At 41.0% G+C, this 24,365-nt stretch overlaps 1 protein-coding gene across 3 annotated transcripts in view; it reads right to left on the reverse strand.

Moving 5' to 3' along the window:
- Positions 1 to 24,365, reverse strand: part of IPO11 (importin 11) — a 241,267-nt gene that overhangs the window by 185,876 nt on the left and 31,026 nt on the right. For all 3 annotated transcript variants that reach the window (XM_006134432.5, XM_006134434.5, XM_006134433.5), the window contains exons 4-10: positions 24,287 to 24,359; positions 15,604 to 15,807; positions 14,065 to 14,200; positions 10,221 to 10,279; positions 7,745 to 7,793; positions 6,322 to 6,392; positions 1,249 to 1,441 (exon numbers count right to left, since the gene is read on the reverse strand). In XM_006134432.5, coding sequence (XP_006134494.3) covers positions 1,249 to 1,441; positions 6,322 to 6,392; positions 7,745 to 7,793; positions 10,221 to 10,279; positions 14,065 to 14,200; positions 15,604 to 15,807; positions 24,287 to 24,359 — 785 coding nt within the window. The remainder of the gene's footprint in view (positions 1 to 1,248; positions 1,442 to 6,321; positions 6,393 to 7,744; positions 7,794 to 10,220; positions 10,280 to 14,064; positions 14,201 to 15,603; positions 15,808 to 24,286; positions 24,360 to 24,365) is intronic.

Below are 24,365 nucleotides of genomic sequence, written 5' to 3' on the forward strand. Positions count from 1 at the left end.
CAGATTTGCCTGAAGAGGTAAAGGGATGTATTTTGTCCATACCTTTCAGCTCCTATGTTGACTTTGAGGCAGATGATATGTTCTCGGAAGATGGCTGGACCAGCCTTTCATACAGGAAACTTTTTAACCTGTTACTTCCATCGCAGCATGCTCTGGCTGTCAAGTTGGAGCAGTGAAGGCACGTTTGCGTCTGTTGAGCTTCTCCAAGGCACTTTATACAGGCAGAATGCCCATCTGAGACGGGCATAGAATACTGGCACAACTCACACCTCTTAAAGCCAGGAGATTCCAGCATTAGGTGCGACGAGAAGCGACTAACAACGGAATTTTTTTTTAAAACTGTAAGACTGGATGGGGGGGGGGGGTCTTAAAACTGGGAAATCTGACAAAACTAAAGGGGAGTTAACCATTTCTTTTTTTGTCATTTCTGTAGAAACAAAGGGGAGAAAAGAAGCTCCGTCTGCTGCCAAGGACACTAGAGAAGGAACTGAGGGACCCGCGCCTAACGGACACTAATGAAACTAGGGGGTGCCACAGCACATACACAGCGGACACTGCTAGAAAAATCTCCGGTCGCAAGCATGACGATGCATCAGCACCCAATTTGGAACACCTACGGGGAACTACTCCAAGAAGAATTTTTGTTAAATTATCTATTTATTAGATTAACTTTTTTTTAGCTAGAGCCTCCATTTTGTGAAACAACCACATAGTCGGAATTGCAGAAAAAAACATTACATTCAACAGCATGTTGAAACTTTTACTTTGATTCTATACCTCCACCATACTGCTGTGAACTAGGGTATAGAGCAGAAACATTCTTTTATCGAATACTTTCCTAGCAAAAGAAAAAGACATCAATTTGATGAAAACATAAATAAACCAGGCCCTTGAACTGAACATAGACTCTTTATTTTATATGGCTAATGAAAGCCAAAGCAATAAGTAATTTCTCTATATTTTTACATGGGAAACTTGTTTTGCTGCATGTTTCTTATGGATTTAAGTAATAATTATATAACAATTTGGAGATTCTTCACTAAAGCTTGACTTTCACAGTCAAAATATTAACAAAATACAATATTTAGTAAATGATGTTAAATATGATATTAAGAATATTGAGGGCCTTTTAAAATCACTTATTAAAAGACATTTGAAATTAGTGTTGTGTCACATATCTGGCCATTTTTTGTATTTTTTTGTTTTTATCAGGGAGAGGAAAACCTGCTGAGGAAAGAGCAGCAGTACCTTCAACATGTTTAGATGGCTTGTAAGCATAATTTTTTACAATCATCTTAATGAGATTCATGCACTGGACAATGAATCGTTCAAATGCAACTCCTTCACCAGCCTCTGTGAAAACATAGCTTACAGCAAACTCCAATGATCTCTGAATCAGAGAGGTGAATGAAAAGGGATGTTGGTCCAGGAAGTCCAAAAGCTATAAAGTGAGGAAAGAAAAATATCACATGACTGAACTCATACACATTTTATGTGCACAAAGGACTTTCATAAACCATCTTGCAAAAACAGGAGTCCATTTTGTAATGTATAGATCTAACAAAATCTAGAACTATAGGGAAACATGACACAGATTGAACCTCTCTAGTCCAGCACTCTCTGGTCCAGCACCGTCCATGGTCGAGCAGATTTTAGTTAGCTGGATGTCTACTTATCATGGGTGTGGCCAAATTTCCAGCTGTCTCAAAGTCTGCTTACAGCCACCAGTCCTGGCTCTCTGAGTTCTATGCTGTTATTTAGCTCTAATTTACCTCTCAATGTTTCCTAAGAACCCAGTACAGCAGGAAAGTGATGGTAATGGTACTAGACCATATTGATCTTCCATAGTTTGGCAAATTCTCTGATTCAGCAGCAGTCAGATCCCAAGGTTAGACTAGAAAGGTTAAATCTGTAGCTGGACGCAAAAAATTAAATTAAAACAAAAATCACTTTTATGGTACTTACTGATTTATTCATTTTATCTGCTGGCAATCTAAATCTCATTTCTGAAACAATGTTTTGTTAATAAGAATGATAGTTTAAGGAACCACATACTTTTTCAACTATACAATACTATTTAATTGTTAAGTAACAATTCACACGTCAGATCTGATTTTTCCTAATACAAGAGAAAAGCTAACCCCAAAATTAACACTATTCTTATTAGTAAACCACACTTTCTACCTGTTTCCAACCATATTTAAAGTACTGAACATTTACTTTATAAGGTGCTTTATACCTGGATATTTTTTAAATACATTAGTGATTAAGTCTTGTTTATGATAAATTCCAGCTTCAGAAACAGCTTAACATTTTAACAAGCAGCACCAACCGTTAGCATTTTTTTTAAATCAGACCTACAAAAAAATTGCTAATCCTAAGCATTCCAACTGTGACAGGTGCCTCATCATACCAGAATGCAGAGGGACAAACTGAGGATTTTGGGTTGTGCCTACAAGACAAAATGTTGTCAATCCTACCTTAAATATGAGAGGTTTCTATGTACCATGATCACAACAGTATGTACTGGGCCTTGAGAAGATTTAGGATTTGATGTATTGGGATGCTCTTCCATTATAATTGGATGACTTTTTATGTAAAAGGGTGCATACATGGGATTTTCAGTTTCTTTCCTCCACTTCAGTCCCAGGATTTGTTCCTTTAAACCTTAGTAATTAGTTATACAAATAATTTTAAACTATGCATTTTCAAAGGTGTCTCTGCAAGGTTGGAAACTTTTAAAAATAAAATCTGATTCTTTTTTGCAAGGCTCAAAAGTTTAGCTGGTTAACAAAAGGCTTGCATAAGCCTCTATTAGCAGCTGCAATCATTCTCTACTCTGAAATGCTTTGTAAGCAGCAGCAATGGAAGTTGTCTACTTGAATGGAGAAAGTTAAAAGCCTTCCCCTCAATTTGTTCACTCCTATCTTTTCAGCTGCACTCTAGATGTGCTTTCAACAAACTCAATCTCAGCACAGGATTAGACTTTCATTCAGTTTATATCTGCAGCGAGCTTATTCAGAGTTAAGGATCACAGGAGACCAAGAAAGATAAGCACAATAGGTGAGAGACAAAAGAGAAAGAGACTAGTTTCCTATATCAATCAGGTTTTGTTCAAGTACAGTCTTCTCCCCATGAGGCTTTTGAATCCATATGGATTAAAATTCTGTAGTGTTCTGAGATGAGAAAATTACTCACCTGTGCAGTATCTGAGGTTCTTCGAAATGGCTGTCCCTGTAGGTGCTCACTTTAAGTGTCTGCGCACTCCTGCACTTTCAGTCAGAGATTTGTAGCAACAGTGCCCTGGTTGGCATGCATGCACAGTAGGTGCCCTGTGCTGCTCCTTTGCACACACAGCCAACCATCCTCCCAGATCCTTTTCTTCCCCAGAAGTTCAAAGTGAAACTTCAGAGCAGAGTGGAGAAGTGGGGGTTAGTGGAGCATCCACAGGGACAACCATCTTTGTTCTGTCTATATAGAATGCAAATACTCTATAAACGCCCACAGCGTAAAGAGATGCTTTCCTGTGAGCATGTGTTTTAAGGAACAATACAGGTAAGTAGATGGTCTAGTTGAGATGGAAGGATGATGCCGCTTTGAGTGTGAATTTTGGGTGTGGATGAAGAATTACCTTGTCTTGGAGAACTGTGGTGTCAGATGGGTAGATCGTTAAGGCACACACTGTGAGCAGAAACTCAGTCCCCTTTACTGCCATGTAATGCTTCTTGTCTACACATTTACAAGAAGGCGGGGCTGTGATTGGCATCTATCAGACAGTTTTGCCTATCCTGCCATTGTGGATCTGGCTAATGTGACCTTAGCAGCAGGAGCAGCATGGAGAATGTCAGTGAGCATATGCTATGTCTCTGGCAGCTCATTCAATGAGATGTCTAAGGAATCAGCTACATGTTTAAATAATTCTTGAAAAGATTTAATGTCATCCCGATGTGGGGACAAGGCATAATTGTGAAGAAATATGGGTAGGCAGGAGAGTGTTGCCCTCTGGTTACATCCTCAAGACCTTCTGCTTCTTTCCCAAGGGCTTCTGGGGAGGCTGAGGCAGAAGGTGAAGATGATTGCTGATCTTGGTGTCCCAGATCTGGATTGGCTGGAAGACTGAATATTCTGGGCTCTGTACAATGCCTATGGACCCCATCATGGCCAGTTTGGTGGGAAGGTCATGGGGCTCAACTATTGAGGGGGATACCATGCTGTGATTTACTGCCACTTTTGGAAAGGAATGGAGAGGGGTGCATATTCCTGCGCTACTTCTTTCTCGTCCTTGAAGAGAAGAGGGGAAGAACCTGCAAGCATATTCGTCAGTCTCATGCCCAGTCTGAGGTATCATCGGTGCCAAAGTGAGGCATGCCTGGAGTGGAAGCCATACAGAGGTCGGCCTGTCTGACAAACTTTTGCAACACTGAGAACATCAAAAACAGTGGAAGAGATACAGACAGGTTGGGAACCAATATCAGTGATGTTCATGCTGAGCAGCAGGTGGTGCCATTGAGCCGCTCAGTGCCAAAGGAGGACTTCGGCTCCCTTGGTGCTATGGTAGCAGATTTAGTATACTATGTGTGCCTCTCTTAAAGCTAGGCCACACCGGGTCTTTTGCTCCTGGGGTTGTCTCAATGCCAGATGCATCCAGTGCCGAGAGTACTGGGCAAAATTTAGTGGTGGGAGATTGCTTTTTACAAGACGATTCTCTCAGAGGCAAAGAAATAGATTGTATTTTCGAGAAAAATGCATTTTGAATGGACAGGCTCCTTTGTGACTGTCTTTAAGGAGGAATCTCTGTCCAAAGCAGCAGTTGGTGAGTGCTAGCAAGAAGGGGTCCTATGCTCAAGGTCAGAAGTAATATACAGGGATATCTCTATGAGCATAAGCTTTAGCTGGAGTTCTCTAGCCTTTCTTGCCCTTGCAGTCAACTTTTTGCAGTGGTGACATGTCGGAGTAATACAGGTCTCCCCAAACAGTGGTCTTCGTATGTGTGGCTGTCTGAGATGGATATTGACAGTGTACAAGTCAGACAGCATTTATAGCTTGGAGAGCTAGGCATGGCAAAGAGAGACCATTTGGAAAAAAGAGGGCATGGGAAGAGTCCCTTCCAGGCGCTCCTAGTTTATTAGTCAATGTCCACCAGAGGCAGGGAGAAGGGGAAAGGTGTTGGTTTTTTTTAAATAACGAAATGGAAAGAGAAAATATTAACCCTGACAGGAAAATAATGAAACAAAAAGGGTAAATCCAAACATCGTCAGAGAGGCTAGTCTGAGGAGAAAGATGCAAAAAAGCAATTCAACCAAGAAAAGAAATGAAAGATGGATTTTTGGACAGTCTCCATACTCTCTGGTTCTTAGTTCAAATGAGAAAAAAAATGTGAATGCTTTGTCTGCAGGAAGCACCGGAGAATTACAGGCCTAATTATCAAAGGTACTGAGTGTTTGAAGGTTGACTTTCAAATAGAACTGCAAGTGCTTAACACCTCTGATGATCAGGCTCCACGTTTAAATAAGAAGTCTAATGGGCCAAAAAATGAAATCCTGGGAATGTTAGAGGTGATGCATGTCTGAAAGATAATACCGTTAAACCTACTGACACTGTTTTCTTGCATAAGCACATAGCCCAGGTGCAAGCTGAAAATGCTAAACTGCAATTGAAAAGTCTGGGTTGTGGGGTTTTGTTGTTGGTTGGTTTTTATGTATACTAATCATCAACAGTTAGTTACCTAAAATCATCATGACCAGGGCTCGACAAATAACTGTAACTACTCGCCCATGGCAAGTAGATTTCAGCCGGTCGCCCCATTCACCGACAGCACACGCAGGCACAATGCGGGTCTTGCGCATGCACAGTGCGGGGCTGGCAAGTAGGTTTTGCTGCCGTTTGTCAAGCCCTGATCATGACTATTCTTTTTCTTTTTTTACTCACAACTCAAGTGAATCCAGACATTTAATGAAGCAGACAGGGAAAAATCTTTACACTCTCTTATATTAACTTCCTACCATGATCACTATCAAATGCTTTAAAAAAAATGTTTGTCAACAGCAGGCTCCAAAACAGTAGCTTTAAATTTTACTTTTGAAATGCATTTTAATTTTATTTTAGGTAAGAAGGTGTATGTTATATTCTGACAGTTCATAATGGCATACTGAGTGAAGCAGATACTCATCTCTTTAAGGAATATTTGTTTTGTGAGAATGATGCTATGAATGCTTCTTCGTCATGAGTTTTAAAGTGTGTACATGTATTTAACTTATTGCGGACTAGTCACTCAAGGAATTGATTATTCTATTCTAACAGAATTGTGAACTTGAAACTTACCACTTTAGTGAACAGAATTATAGTCTTTTCTAGACGGTCTCTGCATACATTTTCTGTTCCTATTCTTCTACCTAGTAAAGCACAGATATTAGAAAAACATTTCTTGATCTTTGCTATATTTCATGATTATCCTCATTTGGAAAAATGATCTTTGGAGACATACACAATTCACTCTTGCTATCATATCTTCCTAATTGGAAATATAACAAGGTAAGCAGTTTGCACTGTGGCAGATGTCATTTAGTGGTGACAAATTCAAGGAAGAAAATACTGGACCAAAAAACTAAACTTATCAGGCATACTGCTACTTCTAAATTAACTAGAAGTGCTCAAGAAAGGACATGAGCATCATTATAGACAGCTAACAGAAAAAGCTGTCAAAAAAGCAAACTGCTACTAAGATGAACAAGGAAGGGGACAGAAAACAATGACATTTGTAATTCCATTATTAAAAATCCATGGCACACCCCCAGCATGGAATATTATGTTTACTTCTGACCACCTTATGGTTGGGTTCGAATATTGGTTATAAAAAGGATTAGTGACACACAAACATTTCTAAATAAGAATCTGATGATAAGACTGGAACTCTTTAAAAGAAGACACAAAAAAGAAGAGATATACCAGAGGCATGTATAGACACAATGAATGGCGCAATAAAGGTAAATGGGTTAATAAGAACAGAGTTAACAAAAACTGCATCATCCAATGAAACTGGAAAGCAACAAATTTTAAAGACAGTAAAAGTAACCAGATTAAAAAAATACATAAGACATAATGAACCAGTGGAGCTAATGGCCACAAGCTATTATATACGAAGGCCTTAAGAGGCTACACAGATGGAGATACCTACAGGAGAACAGTCATGACTAAAATTGAAAGATATATTAAACACTCAAGTCTCAAAGCATACGTTAATTATTAACCAAAATGGCAGGAAGAAACATTCCCTAGAGGTAAGTTGTTCACACTACTAACTGTTTAATGCCTACAAGTGCATTGTGAATCACAAATTCTCTGTCCTTAGACATTTTCCAAAATTCATCCATGGCAACCTCCAAAGAGAAGACTGAAATGGCTTAGTTTCTTTTTACATTCCATTAACTTTTTTTTTCTTAATATATATTTCTTCTTTGTTCTTTGGTGTATATGAGAGAGCTTACCTTTTTACTAATATTACTATTATTTGCCTTTTGTTTTCCCTTCAGGACTTTGGTTATTTGGCACCAAAAACTGAGATCTATATTACTGAACATATTTTCTGTGTAGCAGGATTGAGAATGCATTGAAATACATACTTTTGTATTCATGAGAAAATGTCAAAACGCCTTGGACACCAAACATTTGTTTAAATATTAGAGAGTAGGGGAATCTTAATATTAATGTACTAGAAGAGGACAGCATGCTTCAAAAAAGTACTTACTACAATCCAGAAACTGTTTTAGTCGCTCAAATACTGCATGTAGAAATCCCTGAAAAATATCAAAGTCATATTTCAAAAATACCAAAGTGATGCCCATTTTGGACAGTATGAAAGGAGATATATGCATAAAGGTGTTTTATGCATACAAAATATGTGAATTGTCTTTAAAGATCTGTCAAACTGAGAAGTCAGTTCAGAAGCAAATGCAGAGTTTAAAACTATTCCATACATCATTGTTAGTAAAAATTAAATAGAAAAATGTACTTTCATTATATTTGTATTTGAATTATATAATACACAATTGTTTTGATTTTTCCTATTTTTATTCATAATCCAATCATTCAAGAAAAACCACATGGCCACTGCACCTCCAAAGCCAGTTAAAGTGTCAAACTATAAAACCAAGATTGGAGAATTCAGCAGGGGAAAGCAAGGCCAAGGATCACACTAAACGGTAAGATTTGCATCTTAATTTATTAACGAAGCTGCTAAAATGTAAGTAGGATTATCATTGACTTTAAAAAGTATCAATGCCATGCAGATCTGTAAATAAGTTAAATCTCAGCACGCCACTTCTGAAAGGTTGCCAATGCCTGCACTAGAATAAATTGTGCACCAACACCTACAATGAAACACCCACAAGGGACAAATAACCCTCTCATAAAACTGGAAGGGAACTTGAGAGGCCATCAAGTCCAGTCCCCTGCCCTCATGGCAGCACCAAGGACCATCCTTGACAGATTTGCCCCAGATCCCTAAATGGCCCCCTCAAGGACTGAACTCACAACCCTGGTTTAACAGGCCAATGCTCAAACCACTGAGCTATTCCTCCCCTCATCGCTCAAACTATTGTTTCAAGATTGGGAAATGAAGACAGAAAATGTAGCAATTTCTATTTGGCTCACAAATAAAAGTTTTGAGCCAGAAACAAAAGTGATAACCTCCTTTACACAATTTTTTTAAAAAAGATTTAGCAACTCTAATGACCAATTCTACAGCTTGTGAATCCACTCCCACAAAACTGGCATAGTTTCTAAAATGTTGTAAGCCAGTGATCCCCAACGCAGTGCTCGCAGATGTCATGACGCCCGCCAGGGCATTTATGTGCACCCGCCAAGTGACCAGGGCCGGCCTGAGCCATTCTTGCACCCCGGGCGCCCAGCACATGCGAGACCCCTGCCTCCAGGTGCCCAGCAGCCCCAAAAGGTTGGGGACCACTGTTCTAAGCTCAAGGCACCAGACACTGCAACTCCAAAGTTCAGGAATATACAGACACCCTTAAGAACATAGAAGACACAAGGTCTTGTTGATTCAAAGTTTACCACAACTAAGAGATGCTTATTTAAAAGCAGTCTCAGAATCACGTAGACAAGTTGCTTTATACATTTATTAATTTGGCTACTGCCAATCTACTCTTGAATAAAACCCTGAAGAAAATAAAAAAATGTCTCATAACAAGGGTTTTGGGGGTGTTTTTGAACTTGAGAAGTTATAACTAAGATCATTTGACTGCTTTGCAACAGCATAAAAGATAACATAGGTTAATTCGTTATACAAAAGACTCTTAAGCAAAAATTATATCAGATTACTTATGGTGAAATTTGAATTAAGTAGTACTACATAAAAACATATAGAATTTCAAATAACTGCAACATCACCACAAAAAGCTTCAAAGATATCATAAAAATATTTAGATTTCTAGTTCAAGCAAAATATCAAGCTGATAAAAGCTAAAATCGTGTTGTAATTAATTTAAAAAAGCTAAACATTTCTAAAAATACATGGATTTTGTATTCCAGTACTTCACTTCAGTGCAAGAAATCATTGTTTTGTAACATTATGTAAGGTACTGTGATGAGATACCAAAAACAAAACAAAATAATCACAGTTTTCCCAGAATATCAAGGGTTAACCACTAAATATAGCAGCTCAAAATTCAACCAAGTGCAACTTTAATCTAACACATATTGACACTTACAGGTTTCTAAAATTGATCACTAAAATAGTCTGTATGTTGAGAAGATGTGGAGTTTTCACTATGGCCAACAGCTTCCGTAAACTGGAGTTATTTCAGATTAGTTTAAATTGATTTAAACTAAACAGAAATTGTCCTAGTTTACACCAATGCAACACTATATACACAGATGTATGAACTGATATAACTAAGTTGTTTAAAAATCACACTATATATTAAATTGCAGAAACTTTCTCACTTGGAAAAGGCATGTAATTAAATTCATACAGTCTATTTTTATCCAAATCACCACATCCCTTAAATACACGGTATCACCATAATATATTAAGCTTATTGTTCTATATTTATCGGGCTTATCTTTTGATCTATCTGTATAGAATATAATTATGTCATTTTATACATTTCAAATCTCTCTTTATAATGGAGTGAAATTCTAACAATGCCCATAAAGTCATGGAAAGAATTTGACTTAGAACTAGAAACAACACATGTATCACTTACCATCACTTCTACATTCCGATGAGGTTCCACAAACCCATGAACTGTCAATTTACGAAGCACTAAAAAAAATACATTAATATGTTACTTGCACAGTCTATTTTTGTATAATGCTGTCCTGCTGTCCAGCCACCCAGACATCAAGTAATAAAATATAGGACTACAATAACCATTGCTATAAAAGTCTCTAATTATTCAATTATGGAATAAATTGCATTTATATTTCATCATTAGACTCATCACCTGCATTCTTGCCACTATAAGTCTGACAGTACTACTTTAAGGTAGAGTTGAGTAAATAATTGATTTTGTATTTAGATGGCTGTTTTGAAAAATTTAGAAAAAAATCAATCAATTGAAAATGTCTTTCAGGCTGAACAAAATATAGTGTTCAATCTAAAACATTTTGTTGCTGGGCATTTTTTAAAGGGCTACATATACAAGTGACTAGAGGGGGAGGAGAAAGAGGTGTGGGTAATGGTGACTCCCACAAACTTTAGCCCACTTGTTAGGGCTTTCATCCAGAATGTGGGAGACCAGGGTTCAACTTCCCCCGATCCTACATTTGAAGAAGAGATATGAATATGGATCTTACATTGCAAGAGTTTGCCCCACACTCTTCCATTGTGTGTCTAAATTAAACAGCCACTGAAACAGACATAGAATCATAGAATATTAGAACTGGAAGGGACCTCGAAATGTCATTAAGTCTAGTCCCCTGCCCTCATGGCAGGACCAAGCACTTTCTAGATAATTGCTGACAGATGTCTACCCAACCCGCTCTTAAATATCTGATGGAGATTCTGCAACTTCCCTAGTCAATTTACTCTCATGTTTAACCACCGGACAGGAAGTTTTCCCAACGTCCAACCTAAACTTCCCTTGCTGCAATTTAAGCCCATTGCTTCTTGTCCTGTCATCAGATGTTAAGAAAAATACTTTTTTTCCCTTCCCCCATGACACCTTTTTAGATACTTGAAAACCGCTATCATGTCCCCTCTCAGTATTCTTTTTTCTAAACTAAACAAGCCCAATTCTTTCAATCTTCCCCCATAGGTGATGCTTTTTAGACCTTTAATAATTTTTGTTGCTTTTTTCTGGACCTTCTCCAATTTCTTCCACATCTTTCTTGAAATGCGGTGCCCAGAAATAGACACAATACTCCAACTGAAGTCTAATCAACAAAGGGGTCCCATGTCTCAGATGAATACTCTAACCATTAGCATAAAGAATCAGATTCTCTCTCTGGCCACATGATTAATTATATAAAGGGGAATAGCTTCAACTCAAGGCTCTGAAAAAGACCCATCACGGACTACCAATTGATTAGAACAGTCTTCCACAACATAGGAGACTTAAGTTTCACATCCCTGCTCCAAAGACTTATTATTTAGTCAGGGTGAGAGATACCCACACCATAATATCTGATAGCTCTGATTATCAAATTCATGGTCCATTTTGGTCAACATCATAGGATTAAAAAATAATAATAATAAAAAAAAATCAATAGATTTCATGATGTTAGCTATTTGAAATTTCAGAATGTTATAAGAGTAGGAGATTCAAGTTGGCCAGCAGCTGCACAAACTGAGGATGGCATGGTATGGTATTTCTGCACTTCCGTTTGCAGAGTTGGGTCCTTGGTCAGCGCCTGTTATCCAGTCGCCCAGCTCTAAATTCAGCAGCACTGAAAAGGTGGCATATGGTATTGCTACCATTAATTCTGTGCAGGGGTCGCCCTAGACTAGCTGCCAGCACCTGGTGCCCTAGGCAAACCATGCAATTGGCACCCCCATCTCCAAACCCCTCAATGATACTGCATCGCCATTTGGCACCCCATTTAACTTGGGGCCCTAAGCGACCTCCTAGTTCGCCTATATAGACTGACCGCTCCTGATTCTGTGCTGCTGCTGGCAGGGCTCTGACTTCAGAGCGGAGAGCCTGCTGGAAAACAGATGCTGCTCTCTGGCTGACCAGCTCTAAAGGCAGCACAGAAGTAAGGGTGGTTATATTACAGCTATCCTGAAATAACCTTATGACCCACCCACCCCACAACTCCTTTTTGGGTCAGAACCCCAATTTGAGAAACACTGGTCTGCCCTGTAAAATCTATTTAGTAGAAGGTAAAAGCATACAAAAAAAAACCACCTAATTTCACAGTCTATAATAATGTTTTTCATGGTCATGAATTTGGTAGGGAGCTATTGATATTTCCCCAGACACTGGGCTAATCTCCTGCAATCTAGGAGACCCAAATTCAAATCTCTTTTCCACAAGGCAGAAAACTGACATCACAGTCTCCCACATCACAGTTGAGTGCCCTATCTACTAAACTACAAGTTGTAAGATGGACAGTGGCACCTCCTCCACGTGCCATTTTTTGTGAATGGTGCCTCATCCATCCCCTCCCCTCCAAAAAAAGATGCAACTCAAGTAAAATTCATGTCAATACCACAAATGCTTTGTGTCCTGAAAACTTAATTTTTTGGTAAATTTACAATTTGCCAATAAATATTAACCCAGCTCTACCTCAAGATTCCATTCATGTCAGACTAATACTAACCAACAACAATGAAAAAAGGTGACTCCCAAAAGGTTCCTATTTCCTAGTCTATCAAAAGGATTAAGTGCCCCAATTTTACCATTTCTGGAGTTCTCTCAGAGGGAAGATACAGTGGCATTTCCAGAAACCGCTGAATACTACAGCCTACAAAGACTTTTGAATCTTCTGATATTTATAACAGTTGTGTTTGTAGTCCATACACAAAAAAGGGCGAGATTCACAGGCTGCATCTCTTGAAACCCAACATAACACTAAGCATAGGGGGTGGGCAATAATTTTTGATGGGGAGCACTCTAAGAATTTGGTAAGTGGCCAAGGGCTACCCTTCTCCATGATAATAATGGTGACGGTGCAAAGACTGGGATGGGGGTTGGGATATAGGAGAAGGTTGTGACCTGGGACAGGGGTCTCGGGTGCAAGAGGGGATGCAGGATCTGGGAGGGGGTTGTGACATGAGACAGGAATGCAGGAGGAGATGCAGGGGTTTGGGTTGTGACCATGGGCAGGGGATTGGGGTGCAGGATCTGGGAGGGGTGTGTGACCTGAAGGAGGAATGTAGGAGGAGGATGCGGGGTCTGGAAAGGGTATGAGTACAGGAATGGAAGTGCTGAGGGTTGGGTTATGTGGGGTATGGGTGCAGGTGGAACCACGTGTGTTGCTCTGAACGCTGTGAGACTTGTTTCCAGCTAATGGTAGCTGTTAGATTGTACTGAGGGTGGGGCCATGTGAGAAGCCTCTCTCCCTTCCCCCTAGACACTCAGCATTCACAGAAGCACATGGCCCCGCATCCAGCTTTTCTGAGTGCCATGCAGTAGTGGGGAAGACAGGGGCCTGGCTGAGTCTCCAGCTGGGCCATGAGCTGGATCTGGTGGCTTAGCGAGCCGGATCCGCCCACAGGCCACATTTTGCCTGGCCCTGAACTGGAGTCACCCATATAACCAGCACGAAGTAGAAACAGCAAATCTAAAATGTGCAACAGCTATACTATATTGCTAACTACTAAAAAAGTTGTCCAAAATACCAACGTTTTTAGCTATTTCCAATTGGTTTCTGAGAAAAGTAGATCCAGGTAGACAGAGCAAGGTTGTTCATTTCTTAAGGAGACCAACCCATTGCTACATAGTCAGGCAGACAGGAACTTTGCTAGAAAATTCCAAGATTCTCACAAGACGCCAGGAACACAATAACCCAACAACAGAAATGCACACATCTCACCTGAATAACCTTATTTCATCTTTTATAGTACGTTAAGCATACATATTTAACAAACTTTTTAATTATTACCTTTCAATGACAACAGAGTTCTTTCTAATGAATTTGTAGCAGCAGCAGCTTCATCTCCCATAAAGATCTGTTGTAGGAATGTATCTGTGTGATGATTCCATAAGGAACAGGCAAAACTATAAATTCCAGATGCTAACTGTAAATAAAAAGCAGTACATATGAACTGCAATATTTAACACCAGTATAATAAATGTATAGATTCAGATCTTTAAGGCCAGAATGAAATGTTAAATCTAGCCTGATCTCCATAACACAGACAATAATCACCCCACATAATAGCTTGTTTGATTAAAAAAAAAAAGCTTCCACAAAAATCCAGTTTTCATTTGAAAACAGATAAAGAAATAAAGAATCCCCCACTTCCCTTGATAAGCTGTTTCATTGATTAAAAATTAGGGTTGTCATTCTGTAGTGATGATGCACATTCAGTCTAGACAGCAGTAGGAGTTGTCAGACATTTTATTTAAAAAACAACTTGGCTGTAACCTGGTTAAGGGAAGTGGGGAAAAGTTCTGCCATTCCTGACCAAGAGGGGGCACACACTGAGACAGCAAAACAGTAAGTAGCCTCCTGTCCCAAACCTTCCCACTTCCAGACATTGACTGAAGTGCCAGACAGGGTGGAGAGAACTTGCCCCAGGAATGCTGAGGGACAGTGGCCTGGTGGTGGGGGGAGAAGAGGGAGAGAACACGGCTCTGGCCCCCAGCCTCCTGAATGCCCCCCCACCCGCATCCTAAAGGCCCTGACCTGAAGGACCCATGAAATGCTGGGTAAGTCTGTCATATATAAGTGTAGGCCTGAAAAAAATTTTAAGTGATAATTATTCTAAGTAGTAATATTTGTAGTCATTTTGTTAATATATACGATGTGCTGTGAATTAGCAAGAAGAAATAGTTTTTGGTTCTCGTTTTATTTTTAGAAGTAGTAAGAAGAAATTGTTTTTACTAAGGATAGGATGGCTTAGCTCTGCTTTGCCCTGTAAGAAAGCTTATTTTTGAAATTATGTATTGTTCTTTGTGTGAGTGGAGGAATGTATAGTATGCTAATAGGTAAGAGACTGGAGGCAGCCTTGACTACTTTGTGATTAATGACTCCAGTGTGACACAGCAGAGCTCACAGACATGTAGGGGAACTTTCTGCTATAAAAGAAGAGTGTATTGTCATGCATTCAACAGAGGCCCAAGCTCTCCTTCCCTCAAGTGCAGTTTTAACTGGTCACTGAAACTAATCAAGCAATACTAAGACTAGTAATTATCAGCTCCAGCTACAGAACCTTTGGGGGAGGAAGTAAGCATATTTTGATTTCAATTCATAAATTGTAGTCATAATAAACATTACGTATTGCCTTATCCCCTTGTGCGTCTTATAAGCATAACATAGGAAATAACCACTTACGACACCCTATCGACATGTACACTTCCCATGTACCCACTTCAACAGTCAATCACGAACGTTTATAAACAACTATGTAAAATAGCATTTCTACTCTTCTCCTAAGCCCAAAACACTACATGCTGCATTATTAAAACTGCTACTTACGTCATAAAAAAGTTTCCTATCTGCAGCCAGTCGTTTAGATGCCAGCGTCTTTGTAACATGATAAAAAGTAAGTAATGCTCTGTGTTGCCGGAGGTCATCTTGGACTTTCACTGATTCTAGAAGAGTAGGAATAAGCTCTGGCCACTGTCTAGGGCAATCCAACCTAGCAACTTTAGCAATCAATACAGAGATCTGAGTGGCTATCTGCAGGGGAAAAAAAAGTTACAAAGCAGACATATATAAGGCATGGGTAAATTTAATGTTCACATTCCAAAAATATAACTGTTATATTTAAGACACCTGTTAGTAAAATTTTAAGCTAGCTAGTTAGCTGAGACCTCAACCAACATTTTAATGTATTACTGGGTTTTACAGGGCCTCTAGAGACTCATTGTGCACATTTTAGCAGCCTTATTCTATGTAGTTAGGATTCAGTAATTTAGAGACCACTCTTGGCCTAGTGAAAAGTTTTTAATCTGACCTCATTTCTCTTCCTGTTTAATTGTATTTTGTTTTTTCTATACATACATACACACACACACACACACACACACACACACACACACACACACACACACACACACACAGAAGATAAACATATATACAGAAATCTAGATAGTATTAACAATACTCATGGCCGTCATCAGCATAGGATAGAACGTGACTGGGCAAAATATGGTCCATGGCTGGATCCAGCCCACGGGAGCCACAGGCTGCTCCCTGCCTGCCCCGCCCCACCCCTTCTCAGCACTCAGTAAAAGTAGTTGCAGAGAGCCAAGTGTGCCTCTGTGAATGCCAAGAGCCCAGGGGGGAGATGACAGAGGCATCTCACACTGCTGCAACCCCAGTAGCTCCCATTGGCTGGTTTCCAGCCAATAGCAGTTGCCTATTTTCAGGACAGGCAGCATATGCAGTATTCCTCCCTCCTCAGCCCCTGGGCTCACAGCATTCTGTTCAGAACATCAAACATAGCCCCTGAACCCTGCACCACACAGGGGTGTGGAGGCAGAGACCGTACCTAAGTAATCTGGTGTGCTGATGACCGAGTCACGCAAGTGTCTCCCAGCCAAAGCCTGCCTCTGGCACCCCAGCCCTTCCCTCCCTTCCCCAGCCTTCTGCACCTCATCTCCATGTAACTCAAAACTTCTGCACCCCATGCCCATGTCCCCTGCTCCAGTCCCCATAAACCCTCCCAGACCCTGTACCTCCTCCTGCACTCCAGCCCCAGCCTACAGCCTCCTCCCAGACACTTCACTGCCTATGCATACACCCCTCTCCCAGACCAGAATCCTCTCCTGCCCCCATACACCCTCCCAGACTCTGCACCCCAATCCTCTGTCCCAGGTTACAACCCAAACCCCTGTACCCTTACCCAAGGTTACAATCCCCTCCCAAACCCTGCACTCCCAAGACACTTACTCCAGGTCACAGTCACCTCCTTCACCCAAACTCTCTCTCAGAACCCACACCTCAGTCCCTTACCCTAAGATCACTTCTGCACCCAACCTCCATCCCCGTCTCAGCACCTCCTCCAATAATATAATGGAACAGTCAGGTCTCAACCACTTACCAAATTCTTGGAATTGCCCCCAATCAAATATTATTGCCCAGCCCGGTATAGAAGCACCAATTCCTAGTTCTAAATAGGGCCTTTTTAATCTTCATTTGTATAGTTGATCAAGGACTTAGCTTGCTAGTCTTCTTCAAGTAGCTGTAACTTGTCCTAGTGCCCCCTCAGATTTTCCATGGACAACTTTTTTTGGGGAGGGGAGGCAGAGGGAGAGGGATTATGGGTTGGATTTGTGAGCAGAACTCATCACCCTTTTATAGGAGCAGCCAGTCTGTACAAATTTAAAACAAAAGAAGTTGGAGTATGTCTGTGTAAGTCAATAGAACTACTTGTGGTTAAACACATCTATATGTGCTTTGCTAAATCAGAACTTGAGCTTGCAGTAGGAAGAGTCAGACAAGTTCAAACACCAGTATTGCTCCTTCACTCCATCCAAACAGACTTCTTCCAGTCAGGAAGTTCCCAACCAGCCTAAGAGAACTAAAAGCAAGATATAGTTACAGAGGGAGTATTCAAGGGCAAAACCTGTTTCATTGCTTCTTTAATTTTTCCAACTAAGTTTTGGTCTCTCCAATTTCCCTTGAAATGCTCCTTTCTGGCAGGTTTTTATTATGTCTTTGGCATTAGAAGGAGGTAATTTCTGGGTCAAATTCAGATCCTGTTTTCTCTTCCTTCCCAAAAGCAGCATAAAGGGTGAAAAGGAACCGGAAGGCTGTCAGCAAATTAGGTAGATCTGTAGGGTAGCCTATAAAGAGTATTTGTAAGGGTTGGTTTTCTAAGTATCAGAATCAGCTTGCTAGTATCCACAGAAACACATTGTTTCTTTGTTCTCTCCATATGGCTGATATATTCCTGGTGTGCAGGGTTGAGACCCTCAACATATCTTGTAGTTTTCCAAAGTCAGAAGCTCTACAACTCAGATAGTAACAGTCTACCTACTTAATTTGCATGCACACACACCTTTTTGTATCATTTAAATCTGTCTGAGTTTTCATTTCACAACCTTAAGAACCACATAAGCATGACTGTGTAAAGTTCATGTTACAGCCCTGCTGTCAGAAAACAATGAACACTGTTCACCAAGAAACTAATCCACCAAAACAAGCTATACTGTTATCCACAATAAATATACCAGACAGACAGTAAGGTAGATTTCAGGCACTTTGGTATTATTAGTGAAAAATGCTTGTGAATTAAGATACAAAAGAAACTTCATCTCTTACTATGAAAGACAAAAAGGTTTTAGTCCTTTTTAAAGGCACCTTTCTCCAAGCTCTGGCTATTTCACAAATTGATCAAAAATGGAAAAAGAGTTCAAATAGTTTAGTGAATAAAGTTTACACACATAGAATACATGATGTGATATAAAGTCTTACCCCAACCCCTGAGAAAGACAGAAATCAAAGTTCTGATGAAGATAATTCATACATTTTTCAATATAGGTCTTTTCAACAAGAAGCCTGTCATAAAGACAGGCACTGTGGTTCTTTCCCAATAAATCAACCCTCCTTATTGACCAGAGGCAACCTAGACAACCAAAGGATTAGAAGCAGAATGAGAAATTCTGCCCCTCTCAATAGAAACAAAATGATGTTTTTCGGTTTTCTTAGGGACATGGGTGCAAATGGCTGGGATATGCCAAATTGTTCTTGCTGGTTCTAAAATGGTTTCATTAACCAAATTCCCCCCCTCCCCCACACATACACAGACACACACACTTTGGCTGGATCTGGAAGACTGTAGGATCTGTAGCTCCTCTGCAGCTCTAAGTAACAGTCCCTGGAACTGTCTCTAGTCATGAAGGGGAAGGGGAAGAGATGAGGGAGGATGATATTGGAGTGACTGTTTCATCCAGAGATCCTGAGAATAGATCCAACTCATAATCATCCTTTCCCTTGGAGTCAGAAGGAATCTCTTGCTGTCTTCTCATAGTGGAAGAGTGGACTCCCTAACAGATTATGTCAACTCTGCAAAGTGGTACAAGTCCCACAGTCTCCAGGACAGGCACTAATTGGGGTCAAAGAGTGGTTGGGGAGATCCCTGTGGCATGGGGGTGGGCGTTGGTTCCAGACTGGTCCATGTCCCCTATCTGAAAAGGCATGCCTCAGTGGAAGAGGCAACAGTTCGTTGGGTGACTCCATGTCTCCTAAGAAAACAAGTATTCTGGATCTATCAGCGGGTCTCTCCATTGGAGGGAAACCATGGCTCGATGATGAGGTGAAAGAGACACCTCTCACAAACTGCATCTCTTGGTAGAATCTGAACCCTCTTCTGAGATAATGGCTTGTCTGTGTTAGAGAACAGGATCAGGAAAAGCCAAAATGTTGTTACGTGTAGAGTAAAACTTAGTTCTCTTCGGAGCACAAAAGGTCATGACTTATCCAAAATGACAGAGCCAGAGCAATTACAGTTTATGCCAAGAACATATGAATGGCCACACTGGGTCAGACCAAAGGTCCATCTAGCCTAGTATCCTGTCTTCTGACAGTGGCCAATACAGGTGCCCCCAGAGGGAATGAACAGAATAGGTAATCATCAAGTGATCCCACCCCTGTTGCCCATTCCCAGCCTCTAACAAACAGAAACTAGGGACACCATTCCTACCCATCCTGCCTAATAGCCATCTATGGACCTATCCTCCATGAATTTATCTAGCTCCTTTTTTAACCCTATTTAAGTCCTGGCCTTCACAACATCACAGTAGGGTAAAACAGAGCATTGCCACAGCTGGGTAAAGCAGAGCCAGTGCTACTCTTCATTGAGGCTCCCCTGTTTGGCTACTGTCAGCGCCACTGTTCTCTGCATTGTAGGCTTAAGTTGGTACTAGAGGCACCACCTTCACTGGAACATGGTGTAGTAGTGATGGAGACTGTTGTATATTGGGTTGTAGATATAGATCTTGTTGTTATGGTAACTGAGTAGGTCACTGGGGTCAGCCCAGCTAGTCTGGGCTTGTTCTGGTGAGTTCTGTGCTATGCAATAAAATGGACACTTGCACCTACTCCAGCTCTCTGCCTTTCCACTGATTTCTTCCTATGCTCTGAAACTCCCCACGACATAAGAGACCTGAATTTGGGGGGTCCCTTGTCATGCAACCTAGTTGGGGCTACTATAAGATGGGTACGTAACTAGCTAGACAATAATGTTGCATAAAAAAGCCTCTGCCTGAGTTCACTAGATTTACATACATGGATTTTCTAAAGCTACACCATACTGTAAGGTCTAAGGTTTTAAAATGCAACTTATTGTGAACCTTGTCAATCTTTGTAATCTGTGTAACTCTCAAATTTACTGTAAACTGCAACTTTGTAATCTTTGTAACATGTAGCCACCTTGCTTGTAACTTTCCCTAAGCTGCATTCTTCCCTGAGTGAATGGAGAGAGAGTGTGAGTGTGTTTGAAGAAGGCTTGGAACAATGGACCACATGACAATGAGTCATCACAGTAAGGGCATGCTCCCTGCTGGATAAAGGGAAGTCTAGGCATGCTCCCTGATGACAAGGTGAATGAGTCACAGGAGCCATTCAGACACTATATAAAGAGAAGGAGCACATGTGAGATGCTCTCTTTTTCCTTCCACTGATCCTGAGAAGCTCCCCTCCAGTGTCTTTCCTCCTGACCAGCTTCCCCAGCCATGATGAGCAGACAGACCCTCCAGGATCCACATGCCTTGGCTCCTTCTGCAACCCATATGTCTGTGTAAGTGTGTGATTGCCTGAGGGCAGGAATGAATGGGTGTGAATGAATGGAGGGATGTGTGCTTGCTTGCTTGCCTCTCTGTGTGTGTGTGTGTGTGTGTGTGTGTGTGTGTGTGTGTGTGAGAGAGAGAGAGAGAGAGAGAGAGACTTCTATCTTCTTTAGCTTATACCTCTTTAGTTTTACCTAGTGGAAATAAACCCATACTAGTGTAACCCTGGGTGGTCTCCAGTGAGAATATCTTTGGTGTAACAAATAACTACTCTCTGAGAACAGTTGATGGTTCACAATCATGCTGGAAGGGCATAACAAGAGGGATTCTGCAGGGGTCTGTTTTGGGACTGGCTCTGTTCAATATCTTCATTAATGATTTAGATGATGGCATAGAGAGTCCGATTATTAAGTTTGCAAATGATACAAAGTTGGGAGGAGTCTGTAGCTGCAAGTGCTTTGGAGGACAGGGCCAAAATTCAAAATGATCTGGACAAACTAGAGAAATGGTCTGAGGCAAACAGGATGAAGTTTAATAAGAACAAATGTAAAGTACTCCACTTAGGAAGGAACAATCAGTTTCACACATACAGAATGCAAAGTGATTGTCCAGTTCTGGGCACCACATTTCAAGAAAGATGTGGAATAATTGGAGAAGGTCCAGAAAAGAGCAACACAAATGATTAAAGGTCTAGAGAACAAGACCTATGAGAGAAGACTGAAAGAATCGGGCTTGTTTAGTTTAGAAAAAGAGAAGACTGAGAGGGAGACATGATATCAGTTTTCAAGTATCTAAAAGGGTGTTACAAGGAAGAGAGAGAAAAAATTTTCTCCTTGGCCTCTGAGGATAGGACAAGAAGCAATGAGCTTAAATTTCAGCAAGGGTGGTTTAGGTTGGACATTAGGAAAAACTTCCTGTCAGAGTGATTAAACACTGGAATAAATTGCCTAGAAGGATTGTGGAATATCCATCAGTGGAGAGATTTAAGAGCAAGATAGACAGACAGACACCTGTCAGGGATGATCTAGACCAGGGCTACTCAACTTTGGAAGCCCCAGGGGCCACAATGATACTCGCAGCACATGCCAAGGGCCACAACTTAAGTGTGGTTGCATATGCATGCAAATATATATGCAAATATATACAAATAGCTTCTTTCACACTGACGGACATGAATACAAAACACTTCCCACAATTCCCCAGCACTCCTGGCATTTCCTCCCTGGGGGCTAGAAACACCGACACCCTGTACCTGTCTGTTCCAGCCAACCAGCCCATCCACTTGCATCTTTCAATGCTCATCCCGCCTGGGAGACGCTGAGATGCTTCGCCATTGTGGAGCGTGTTCCTAGTGGATGCCATGTTCTAAGGATCCCAGCCACGGGCCACGTGCTGAGCCCCACGAAAACCCAAACACACTGTGGGCTACAAGCAAACGAGCCACGGGCTGCATATGGCCCACGGGCTGTGTGTTGAATAGCCCTGATCTAGACAGTACTTGGTCATTCCTTGCTCTCACGGAAGGACCTCTTGAGGTCCCTTCCAGATCTTGAATTCTGTAATCCTGAGGCTTAGGATGTTCTATGTCCTCATGGGATGAGTGGGAAGATTTGCTTGACTTATGCAGGGTTATACCCAACTTCTTTTAAGAGGTTTTGGAGGAGGATTTGCTTTTGTTTTTATGAGAATGCTTCTGCCCTCCCAACAAAATCCCAATGGGGGATCATTGGGAATAAATTCCTTGGCTCCTAACTCAGACCTCATGACAACATGTATACTCCTTGCTGAGTCAGGTTTATGCACTGGAAGTATTGGAACGGGGGAGAGGGGGTGTCCCCCAATCTGAATTTGATTGCTTTCTCCATTAAGCATTTCATAAGACCAAGTTTCCACCTCCATGGAAAAAGAGCAACATATATCGCACCTTGTCACAATTCAGGATGTTAAGTAACGGGTAACTGACTAATCGAATAGTCCATGTATTTTTGCATGGACTATTCAATTAGTCAATAAAGCACCCCTGCCTTTGAGGTGTAGCAACAGCCTGTTGCTACACTTCAAAGGCAAATACACCACATGGAGCTGAAGCTGGGCTCCCTGTGGCATTTCAAAAAGGCAATGCCGCACAGAGCCTGCAGTCAAGCTGGGGAGTCCCCAGATGATCCCAGGCTCCACACAGCTCTGCTGCTTTGAAATGCTGTGAGGAGCCTAACCCCAGGCTCCTCATGGCATTTCAAAGCGTCAGCGCTGCACCGAGTCCCAAGCTGATCACCAGGCTCCCTGGCATTTCAAAGCAGCAGCGCCGCATGGAATCCCGAGCTGATCCCCAGGTGAATGCATGGAGTCCCCAGCTGATCTTGGGCTCCAAATGGCACTGCTGCTTTGAAACCTCACATGCAACCTGGGGACACCCCACCTGACCCGGGCCGCATGTGGCGTTTTAAAGCAGCAGCACTGCATGAAGCCCAGGGTCTGGCCCCAGGCTTCAAGCGACACTGCTGCTTTGAAGTACCCCTTCTTCTTCCCCCCACCTCACTGTCTCTATCTGATAGAGGCAACAAGGGGGAGGGAGGGAGGGAAGCATCTAGTTGACTATCCTGTTGACTATCTGATAAGCATTTGCTTATCAGATAGTTATGACAAATAATGCTGCCTGTAAAATTGCTAAGTGAGAAGAAGTGTTGGTAAGAAGCCTGGAACCCTAGGCATAGTTCAACAGGTCCATCAATACAGAGGGCAAATAGGGCAAAGAGGCGAGGCCAGGCCATCAGCTCCCCTATAGCCCAGTACCTGTAATGGGGTACTGAGGGAAGGGACAAGAAAATCTAACTAAAAACTAAAAACTAAAATACAATTCTCAATTATTTACAAAATATATACATATGTATTTACAGACTAAAGAATAAAGGAAAATTAAGTTATGGAGGTACTAGCACAGGCCTTGCAGCAGTATCAAGGAACTTGTTAGTCTCCCCTGCCTTGTATCTCCATCGTTAGAGACATGAGGAGAAAGGGAAACATGTATTGTCTTCTCTGACTTTGGGCATGTGAATCACATTTGTATTCATACTGGAATACTGATGAGGACCAGCACTCCAAGAATGAGTCTTTATTGTATCTCAGACAAACGCAAAAGTGCAAAAATTAATTGTTTTAAACACAAGGAGATACAAATGTAACAATTCTGAAATAAGAGGGTGTAGGTATGGTAATCTATTCACATGAAGAAAAACTTAGTATTTAAGAAGAAAATAATACTGTGAAAAAGCTCACATCCCACATCAACGTGAAATACTATCTGAATATGAAAAAAGGAATATCAGAAGTTCTATCACATCTCATTTTTAAAACTTCACTACAAAAATTTTACATTCCAATAAGAGCACTTGTTAAGAGAGTAATTAATCATTCATTTCATTACTAACCTGATTCACTGGTTCATTGAAGTTGGTAATGAGTCCAGCACGCAATGTAGATTTCTCCTCTTCCAAAAGAGCACTGTTA

Source organism: Pelodiscus sinensis, chromosome 6, assembly GCF_052426305.1.
Source record: "Pelodiscus sinensis isolate ZL-2025 chromosome 6, ASM5242630v1, whole genome shotgun sequence".
In the NCBI taxonomy this organism is placed as follows: Eukaryota; Metazoa; Chordata; order Testudines; family Trionychidae; genus Pelodiscus; species Pelodiscus sinensis.